This window comes from Chrysochloris asiatica, unplaced genomic scaffold (genome assembly GCF_000296735.1).
Source record: "Chrysochloris asiatica unplaced genomic scaffold, ChrAsi1.0 scaffold00139, whole genome shotgun sequence".
NCBI classification, from domain to species: Eukaryota; Metazoa; Chordata; class Mammalia; order Afrosoricida; family Chrysochloridae; genus Chrysochloris; species Chrysochloris asiatica.
The window spans coordinates 764,615-776,107 of NW_006408657.1; the positions used below are offsets into that span (position 1 = coordinate 764,615).

The following is an 11,493-nucleotide window of genomic DNA, read 5'->3' on the forward strand; positions in this document are numbered from 1 at the left end:
CACTCAGGGATATACGATCATTTAAACAACCAAAGGGCACATTCTGCCAGTCTGCCTCCTGGCCACCAGCACCTGGCCACCAACACACAGCCTTTCTCTTTCCATAAGTCTAGAGTCCCTAGTTACTCTATCTCTCCATGTCCTCATCTCTGCCTCCATCTCTGGTGTCACTGCTTCTCTGGATAGGGTCCTACTTCCTGGCTCGTGCTCTTCTCCCTTGATGGTCCTAGGGTCCTCTGTTGATCTAGACTTCTTGTTGTTAAGTGCCATCGGGTCAGTTCTGACTCATAGTGACCCTATATAGGGTTTCCAAGGAGTAGCTGTTAGGTTTGAACTGCAGATTATGTGATTAGCAGTTCAATGCTTATCCTACAGCACCACACCAGGATTGGCATGATCCCTTTTGGACATCAGATATTTCCAAAACATATTAAAATTGGGACTTCTCTGTGGAATCATATAGTAATTTGAGCTTTTCGCTCATCATGTTATGTGTTCCTACCGTATATTGTACATCTTTGTGATTATATCACATCATTGACTGAATATGTGTCTGTCTTTTTGGCTGGAGAGTGATATGACCTTGAGGGCAGGGAGAACATGTTGGCCAACTGCATGCCAGCAGTGTCTACAGTGAAAGAGCACTACCTGGCAGATAGCAGGTGCATGATATATGTGGCTAAATGAAGGCATGAACCCATGAAAGCCTTGTGATGCATATAGTAGTCTCAGAAATAGTCGTTTTAGTCACACCTTTCCTAAATAAGTAAATCGAGAAAGCTCTTCCTCGTCATAAGTACATTTTCTATTCTAAGAAATGAAATCATTTAATGAGATTTCTAAGATGGTAATAACTAAAGTGAAGTGACTAGCGCAGGCACAGCTTTTTACCATGTCTCCACCATACACACGCACACACTTTTTCAACGTGCAATCTAGTATTTTTGAATGCCCCTGTTTGACGTCAATCTTTTTGCTTCCCCAACTGCAAAGCATTGTTCCTTTTGAACAGTTACTTGAAACACAAGTTATATCCCCCTTCATCGTTCAATTTAGATTCTGACTACTCCATTGATAAGTTAACCTATACTAAGTATAGGTTAGTATAGGAAGAAAACCCACCTAAATTTAGAGGAGGAAAGAGCAATGGGACAGGATAAGAAAGAGAAAAAGAGAAAAGATCATAGAAATACTCTCTCTTATCTAAAATACATTTTTAAATAGTTTTTTGTTTGTTTGAGCTGCTCAGTTATTTTTTATTTGGTTTTTAGGATGGGAAACTCAGGTGGAAACTTCAAGAAAGTTAGAGCTGAAAAGGTGTGTGTGCATATATGTGGCCGACTCCTGGTGGGCCAGGCAATAGTAGAACACAGTAGCTTTAGAGGAATTCAGGCTCTTTGGCCTCCTGTCTGTCCTTAAACTCAGCCCATCTCCTCTTCACTGTGTGGCTAGACCTTTGGAGAAAAGTAAAAAACCAAGATAGGTTGGGTTTGTTCAATAAGTCTACCAAAAAGATCTCTGACCAGAATTTAAGGGCAAAAACAAGTGCAGCCCTTCACCATGAGAACTGGCAGTTATCTTCTCATCTAGACCACCATTTCCCTAGTATCTGTTTTTCTTTTGGATTTACAGTTTTTAAGCAGGAAAACCCAATGGCTAATCAAAATGAAAGTCTATACGGTGGTATTTACCTTCTAAGAAATGGCAAGCTATCCGTCTCTCAAATAATAAAATATTAGTCACATCACCGAATGCGATGTGTCAGTCAGTATACCTCGCAGTAAGATGATTATAAAATAAACAATGTTTCTTGAACATGAATGTCAGACAGTATTCTTCAAATAAGAATCCAAAGATTAGGCAAGTGCATGGATTAAACCGCCACATTTATTTTTGTGACTGATACAAAGGGGTTAGGAGATCAGACTTTATCCCCTAGGAACATGTGTTTTATTCAGACACAGCAATGTAAATGTACCATAATACTTGGGCTGGGAAAGTTAATCCTCCTTCTCTATTTAAATACCTGCAATTTAATGTTTGACAAAGAATGACACAAACCACATTTTATGACACTCTAAAAGCAGTTCTACATTTTACATGAGGAACCTGCTGTCAAAGAATAACAGTATGTCATTCTCCATCCAGAACTGAGGTAATTAGCCAACATTAAGAAAAGAATACAGAGTTAATATACATGACTTACATCTGTACTTGTCTTCCAAATGTGCTCTACACAGAGAAATGATGCCGGTTTTAAAAGACAGGACACGGATCCTCCCCGTTCGCCCCCTATTATGAATAATCAAACCAGAAAACACACTTTACTAGTAAATCAAGACTTTTTAGTTAAGGGAGAGCAAAAGCAACTTGACTATGGAACCTCTATGAACCATTGTTCTATTAAGATTGTTAGTAATTGCTCTATGTTCATTGTCTACTTGGCTGATGACCTAGCATGTCATGGAAATTTGACCAGTGCAACCCATGAATATTTACCAAGTTTGCAATTTCTAAAAGTCCTTTCCTGAATTGCAAGAGTAGCTCTATAGATAATGGGAAATATTATCCTCTTTTTCATCTACGGAGAGAGCCACCTGAGTTTAAGTCAGTAACTGAAAGAATTAGTACTATGTAAGATAAGCACTGGACCATAAGGTCTGTTTGAATTGCAAGGTCGGCAGTTCAAACCCACCAGCCGTTTGAATCTCAGAAACTGTATACAGGGTCCCTATGAATCTGAAACTGACTCGACGACACTTAACAACAACAATAACAAAGCTCTTTAAGAAGTCCTTTATTCAGCTGCTCTGTGGGAGCAAGATGAGGCTTTCTGCTCCCAGAAAGATTTAAAGCCTCGGAAACCCTACACAGGACCGCTATGAGTTTGAAGTGACTCAGTGGCACACCACCACCACCACCATCACCACCACTATGCTATTTGGAGAACTAGTGTGGTGCTGTTGGATAAGCACTGGACTGCTAACTGCAAGGCTGGCAGTTCAAATCCACCAGCTATTCCTGAGAAACCCTATACAGGGTCGATATGAGTCAGAACCAACAACATGACACTTAACAACAACAACTAAGCTATTTTAGTTAGTGAAGAAAATGATCTATTACTTTGGTTATTGAAGCCAAAACATTGTTCTACTTTCTTCATTACTGAGAATAAACCATTAATTACTTCAGGCCACATGACACACTATATGCAGTATGAGTGCTTGTTTCTGTAAGGAAAATATGATACTATTAGAGAACATTTAAACACATGTGCTAAAAGGGCAGTTTAAAAATAACCTATAGCTGTTTCAATGTTTTCTGATCTTTACCTTTTCACTTTACATACTGAAAGTTGAAATAAAGCATTCTGCATACTACATTTATTTACAAACTCATTTTATCCGTGTGTGGGGGGGGGCAGGGGGAGAGATGGAAAGTTTTCCATTTTATAGAAAAATGTCTTTTACTGATTTTCAGATTTTCAGCATTCAGCATTTTACTTTGTTATAGGAAGCAACTGGTCCTTGTTTTTGTTATGTATTGTTAAGTCGGTTCTGACTTACGTGACCCTGTATAAGGTTTCCAAGGAGTGGTTGGTGGGTTTGAACTGCTGACCTTTTGTTTAGCAGTCCACTGCTTATCCTGCAGTGCCACACCAGGACTTAGATGTTGGTAAAAAGAGATTTTAGAATAATTCCACCATCCAGCACATGAAAATCACGAAGGACAGGGCCTAGTTGTGGTTATTTCTGGTGAAGAAGCGGTATGCCCAGCTTTTGACTCATGCAATTTATTAACTTCAACTGACAAAGAGAAATCCCTGATGCACATGCATTAGCAAAATTATTATCATTGGAAGGTTTTACCTGTTTCCTTCTTTGAAAAATAAAAAGCATATCAATTATTCTAAATTCTAAAGTCTAACACATAAGCTTTATATAGTAATTCAAGTCTTCATGGAGTTAAACTTGCTCCCAAATAATTTTCAGACAGGTAGAATGAAAGCTAAGTATTCAGAATCCATTCAGATGTCATCTGCAAGGAAATGGTGCCAAAATATATTTGAAGAAGACCTGAATCTGAACCCTTCTCAGAGCAAATGCAAATGTAATACACAATTAAAATCTAACACGTTCAAGAGCTTGGTAGATAATTATCATGGATTTCATAGCTAGGTGGTTCTGGAATTAAAAGGCAATATGAAAATAACAAAGGAAAAAGGTATAACTTTTAATCAATGAGGTGGTAGAAGTCTAAAATGAAGGCAAAATGAAAAAGTTGTTGGGATGCAACTCATTTTAAAAAGTTCTTCCCAGATTTCCAATTAGGAATATGTTCTTGTTGACATGTGAAATGAGGTGTGTAATAATATCAAGGCCTAAGAATAATTTAGTCAAAATCAAGACCAATCCCTTCTGAAATCTTTTTCAACTGTCTTCATTAAACATAAAGTCAAAAACTAGAACTGGGAATCCGTTCTGTGTGCAATCCGAAGGGGAAGGGGGGAACCCAATTATTCTCTATGAACGAGTGATGAATGGAGGTGCCAAACTGAAATTTTTGTAACACCTTATTAAAAAAGAAATGTCTTCAATTTGAGGAGCTGATTTTGTTGCATTAAGGTTTAGCTTTCATTTTGTTTGGCTTATTAAATCATAATCACCTGCAAAAATCCTCCCGAATATCAGCTATGTCACTAGATCTTCTGATCTAGTGACAGGTATACTAGCATCTCTAGGAGCTAGGTATGAGAAAGTGACACCCAAACTGGACAGAGGAATTCCAAACTATGCCGACAAGAAGAGGACAGAACCAATGACTGCTCAAGGATTTAATTCTATTTGACAAATTAATATCTCAGGGTTTTGTTTGTTTTCTAATCTGAGTGCAATTTACATTCTCACTCTCAACTCCTTGCTTATAAAAATATTTTTCAATCCCAATAAACTCACAAGAGATTTATCACAAGGAAAGCATTAGGTCTCATAGTTTCAGAAAACTTTCACCATGATGACCATTATCTCTAGACTGGGACCAAGTTGCAATGCTAATTACACCATCACCATTCTGTAGGCTAAGCCTTCTGTCTCAGATCGTGACAACAAAATTGCTGTACTTACGTATCATAAACATTCAGCAACCAATTGAGACACATGTCTACGCAGAGAGGGACGTTGACCAGATTGTTGTGCTCTTGCTCCAAGCGATCATAAATAGTGGTCAAACAATTAATGATCTGCAGGATGTCCATGGGCTGGTCATTTTGCTTGAGGTTGTGCTGGTCCAAGGCATCACATGCAGCTGACAGACTCAACAGATCCACTGCAAAATCCACATAAAATTATGAAGAGTTCAAAGGGGGAAAATCATCCTTTCAAGATCCCTTCTTTTCCTTGGAGAATTCTAGTAGGGTTGTCTCATACCCTTCAGGAAACACCAAATCCGGACCCCACCAGCTTTTAAAAGTATTTTGCTTTCATCCCTCAGCTCTAACTTTGACCAATCTGACCAGTATTCAGAATCTAAGGTGACTCTCAAATTTCACTGGCATCAGGGGACGATGTGGCTCAATTGACAGTCTCCATTCCTGAGGTATTGAGGAATATTTGACAGTTAAGAGGACCTACGGTGTTCTACCGTAGCGAATTCTGGTAGCGTAGTGGTTACGAATTGGGCTGCGAACCACAAGGTCAGTAGTTCGAAACTACCAGTTGCTCCGTGGAAGAAAGATGAGGCTTTCTGCTCTCGTAAAGATTTACAGCCTCGGAAACCCTGTTCAGGGTCGCTATGGGTCGGAACCGACTTAACAGCACTTAACAACAACAATGGTGTTCTACGTGAACATAGCCATTTCTAGCTGAATAAAATAAATAAAGAAACCTGTTTCACTAGAGATTGTGAAAGAAATGCTGGTAATTAATAACTTTCTGTGTTATCATTAGAGAAGGTCAATCAGATCAATTTGTGGAGTTAGGTTCAGTTCTCTCTCTTTCCAGCTATATATTTATAATCATCATTAAGCATTTTTCTCCTTGAAGGAGCTTCAGAATGTCTCCACTACCTTAACATTAGGTGAAAAAACAACCAACCTCACTAAGACTTTCTTTAGGCAAACTGTAGAAATTAACTGCACGATCTATACAGTTTTCTAATCTGAAGCTCCTTTAACTCTCCTTTCACCTTCAAATTGTGTTTTATAATGTACTTTTCTTTCAAGTCTTCTAGAACTTTATAAAGCTGAGGAATGGGGGTGGGATTCCCTTATTCTTGAGGTGGTCTTTAATCATTTGCTAAAAAAACAAAACAAAAGTGAAACTTCAGCCTTGTCCAACATCAGCAAATTGCAAGCTACTCCCAAGTGTCATGACAAGAAGCTTTTCTCTAAAGCCAATTTATTAGCCAAATTGGAAATGCAACACTGCTTTTATAACACCATTCACACCTAAGCTCTGATCTGAATTCTCAGTCCTTGGAGACAGGCATCATGGTAATTAAGCACATCTCTCAGGCATCTGGGAGGAGCTGGGGCAATGTGATTATAAATGCAACCTGAGATACACACAGGTTATCCCTGTCAGAAGTGTCATTCCTAATAATAAACAGATGCAAATAAAAGGCTTTAATGTATTTTACTAGTTATCTGTGGCTAGTTCTAATTAAATATTCAGAAAAGAAAACAAAAATAATGCCTAATACCTTTGTAAGTTAATATCTAGGCAGTGGGCATTTTTCTGTTTTGTTGTTGTAGAGTGCCGTCGAATCAGTTTTGACTCACAGTGACCCTGTATAGGCTTTCAGAGGAGTAGCTGGTGGGTTTGAACTGCCAACCTTGTAGTTCCTAGTCCAGTGCTGACCCTACAGCACCACACCACACTAGGAGGTGTCCAAGAAACCTTGGAGTTGTCAATGGAAGCATGGATAAGACTGGGTGGTAGAAGCAGGAGATTTTCCTTTGTCTTTGATACCAGTAAATAAAGCCATGGACGAAGAGGATTCAGAAAGTTTGTAGACACATTTTTAATTATCTCTTAATCCACAAACTTTTTGAAGCCACCTCATATATTCATGCACTAGTTTTCCTAAAATGTCCTGAAATATTAGTCCTTGGCCAGATTCCTCAGTAGTACTAACATTTTGCGCTCTACTACTAACTTAAGGAGTCCTGCTATGGCACTGATGGATAAGCACTGGACTGCTAATCTCAAGGTTGGTGGTTTAAACCCACCAGCTGCTCCTTGTAAGCACTATACAGGGTCGATATGAGGTGAAACTAAGTCGATGGCACTTTAACAACAGCAAGTAACATAAAGGGAGCACGGTGGCTTGTACGATAAGTCCTGGACTGTGAGTGCCAATCAGGAGAATGATGAGGGTTTCTGTTCCCACAAAGATTTAAGCCTCAGAAATCCTATACAGGGTCACTATGTGTTGGAGTCGACTGTTGTTGTTGCTAACTGCTGTTGAGTCAATTCCAACCCATAGTGACCCTGCATAGCTGGTGAGCTTCAACCGCCATCCTTGCAGTTCAAACCGACCTTGCAGTCCAGCGCATTAACCCACAGCGCCACACCAGGACTCCATGGAGATGACTAGATGGTACTTAATAACAACAACAACTAGCCTAGAGGTTGTTGATTCCACCAGCGTCCTGTGAAAAAGAGGCCTGGTGATCCGTTTCAATAAAGAGTACAGCCAAAAAACTCCATGGAGCTACTCTGCAAAATGTGATTTTACCATAAGTCAGAATCGACATGACAACAATGGTCTGTGCTTAGCTTTGGTTAGGAGTGCCTGGGTTGTGCAAGTAGTTAGCAAAAACTTACTTGTATGTGATACTAATGATATTGTTTGATAATTTTCATATTCCCTAGTATAACCTCTCTTTGGAATGGGCACAAATATGGATCTCTTCCAGCCAGGTAGCTGTCTTCCAAATTTCTTGGCAAAGATGAGTGAATGCCTCCAGTGCTGCATCAGTTTGTATAAAGGTTTCAGTTTGTATTCCATCAGTTCCTGGAACCTTGTTCATTGCCTATGACTTCAATGTACCTTTGACATCTTCCTTCAGTACCATTGGCTGTTGAGCATATGCTTGCTTCCTCTTGAAATGATTGAACATTGATCATTTCTTTTTGATACAGTGACTCTGTGTATTCCTTCCAGTTTCTTTTGATGCTTCTGCATCATTCAACATTTTGCCCATAGAATCTTTCAATATTTCTAGTCAAAGCTTTAATTTTTCTTCAGTTCTTTCAGCCTGAGAAAAGTACTTTTGGTTTTCTAACTCCAGGTCTTTCCACATTTCATTATAGTACTTAATTTTGTCTTCTTGAGTTGTCTTTATAAATGTTCTGTTTAGGCCGTTTATGTCTTCATTTCTTTCATTTGCTTTAGCATCTCTATGCTGGAGAGCAAGTTTCAGAGTTTCTTCTGGCATCCATTTTGGTCTTTTCCTTCTTTCCTATCTTCTTAATGATCTTTTGCTTTCTTCCTGTATGATGTTCATGATGTCATCCCACAACTTCTGTGGTTTTCAGTCAGTAGTGTCTGATGAATCAAATCTATTCTTTGGATAATCTCCAAATTCAGGTGGGATATGTTCAAAGTCAAAGTTTGGCTCTGGTGGACTTGTTTCAATTTTCCGCTTCAGCCTGAACTTGAATATGAACAATTGACGGCCTGTTCCACAGTCTGCCCTTGGCCTTGTTTAGACTGATGATACGTAGCTTTTCTACAGTCTCTTCCCACCATTGTAGTCAATTTGATTTCTTTGTATTCCATCTGGTGAGGTACATATGTATAATTATTGTTTAACAAAGGTATTTGCAATTAATAAGTTAATGGTCCTATAAAATTCTGTCATGAGATCCCCAGTATCATTTCTATCACCAAGGCCATATTTTCCAACTATTGATCATTACTTTTTGTTGATCTATCAATCAACAGTAACTATCAATACATCTTGATTGCATGTTTGACCAATTTCAGACTAAAGCAGCACGTAGAATTCTTCAATTTCATCATCACTGGTCTTAATAGTTGATGTGTAAATTTGAATGATAGTGGTACTAACTGGTCTGCCTTGTAGGCATATGGATATTATCCTATCACAAGCTAGATCGTGAACTGTTCTTTTTGATGATAAATGTGATGCCATTCCTCTTCAATATGTCATTCCTGGCAATAGTAACCATATGACTGTCAGATTCAAAATGGCCAATACCAACCCATTTAGCTCACTAATGCCTATGATGTCGATCTCGATGCACTCCATTTCATTTTTGATAGCTTCCAGGTTTTCTAGATTTGTAATTAGTGCATTCCGGGTTCTGATTTTTGAATTGTGTTCTCATTTTGAATTGTGCTCCATTCGTGTCATCATGATAAACAGTGGCGGAGACAGCCCTTCCACAGTTGTATTTTGAGTGCCTTCCAACTTGAGCAGCTCATCTTCTGGCACTACATCTGACACTACATCTGGTGCTCTTCATAACGTTTCAATATTCAGTAGACTGGTGCTATCTGACTGTGTTCCACTGTTATTGCTATTCACATCATTTTCAGTGGCCAAACGTTCAGAAATAGTCTGCTTTTCCTTCCTAGTCTGTCTTAGTCTGGAAGCTCAGTTGAAACCTATTCACTATGGGTGACCCTGCTGGGGCTTAAAATATCGGTGGCATAGCTTCTAGCCTCACAGCAATGCGCAAGCCACCAAAGTAGGATAAACTGCCTATTTATTTTATTGTGGTTTAGATAAAAGCAAATGCGTTTTCCATTCAACAATTTATACACAGCTTGTTTTATGACATTAGTTGTAATTACCTCTATGTAACAGAAACTCTTCCTTCTTCTCTGGGTTCACCATTTCCACTCACTTATCTTTTCTCCTCCTGTGTGCCTTTCGAACTTTGTCTTTGGCAAAATATTGCCCTGTTGGTCTCTTAAGGTTGATTGTTCTGAGGAGTATGTTTCTCACAAGTGTGATTATTCAGTTTATTGTTTGGCTGAAAAATGATCCCCAGACATGGGTTCAATTTCAAGTTGTAAAGGTGTTTATGGTTAATAGTCTTGGGGGTTCCACCAGTCACTATCAGACCAATAAGTCTGATCTGTTTTATGAATTTGAAATTCTGGCCTACGTTTTTCTCTCATTCTGTCCAGGACCTTCTGTGGTCCTGATCAGAGAAGTCAGTAGTGACAGATGGGCATCTAGACCTTTGGACTAATTATTTCATTGAGTCTTTAATTTTCTTCATTCTTCTTTCCTCCAGATGGGGAAAGATCAATAGCTTCACCTTAGATGGCCACTGGCTAGTTTTTAAGACTCTAGTCACTAGAAATGAGAATCTCTAAGCTGTCTTTTGCATTAAGAGTCTAATCTACCCGTGTAATGGGAATAGTGAAGGAGCAGGGGTCACACAAAAGGCAAAACTGCATGCAGTTTAATGTTATCAGGTTTACTCTTGTCTCTGTACAGGTGAATGGGTAGCACATGGAACAGACATTTTGGAGTATAAAGACTTTTGAAGGGGACTAAAGCCATTGCTCTGAAATAACAGGAGCAGAAGATGACATAGGAGAGAAATGCAGTGCGGTGTGCTCTGATGAAACTGGATGTGCTTAAACACAAGCGCCATCCATCACAGAAGAATGGCGAACACAGTTCCCAAAACAAACATATCAAATACAATTCTACTTTTACAGAACAATTTTTAAAAGACTTCTATGTAGGTATGGAAGGCTCCCTGGTGGCGTAGTTGTTAAGTGCTTGGCTGTTTGAACTGACCAGCTGCTCCAGCTTTGGAAACCCTATGAGTTGAAATGAACTCAGCAGCAGTGATTTGGGTTTGCTTGAGGGTACTTAGGTATGTATAGCCCAGAGCATGGATTTGAAAAGAGGTGAAAGATGTATAAGGACAATTTAACTTTACACATGCGAATTAGCTGTGTCTAACTGTGTGGGTCTATGCCTGGTGTGGCACTGTTGGATCAGCACTGGACTGCTAACCACAAGGTTGGTGGTTCAAACCTACCCGCTGCTTCTTGGAAACCCTATACAGGATCACTATGAATCAGAACTGTCTAGATGGCACTTACCAACAACATACCTTTACCTCAAGGAGCTTTGGTAGTGTAGTGGGTTATGCATTGGGCTGCTAACCTCCAGGTCAGCAGTCTGAATATATCAGCTACTCCACAGGAGAAAGATGAGGCTTTCTGCTCCTGTAAAAATTTTCAGCCTCTTAAACCCTACACCTGGTCACTGTGAGTCAGAACCAAGTCTACGGCACATAACCATTACCACCACCATCCCTTTCCCGAAAGCTAGGAAATTTCATTTAGAGAAAAACAACACCACAAAAACTAATGGGTGTGAATTTGTGTATCTTTTATTATATTCACTAGAAAATATATTTTAAAACTACATAAAAGCCCTCGTATGTTCTAATCTTCTCTTGAAAAAAAAAAACAACATATATATATATATAA

General features: G+C 39.1%; 1 protein-coding gene across 6 annotated transcripts in view; it reads right to left on the reverse strand.

Moving 5' to 3' along the window:
* LOC102838260 (dystrophin-like) overlaps window positions 1–11,493 on the reverse strand; it is a 3,237,302-nt gene that overhangs the window by 132,844 nt on the left and 3,092,965 nt on the right. For all 6 annotated transcript variants that reach the window (XM_006870143.1, XM_006870144.1, XM_006870145.1 and 3 more), the window contains 2 exons: window positions 5,124–5,325; window positions 2,207–2,292 (listed from right to left, as the gene is read on the reverse strand). In XM_006870143.1, coding sequence (XP_006870205.1) covers window positions 2,207–2,292; window positions 5,124–5,325 — 288 coding nt within the window. The remainder of the gene's footprint in view (window positions 1–2,206; window positions 2,293–5,123; window positions 5,326–11,493) is intronic.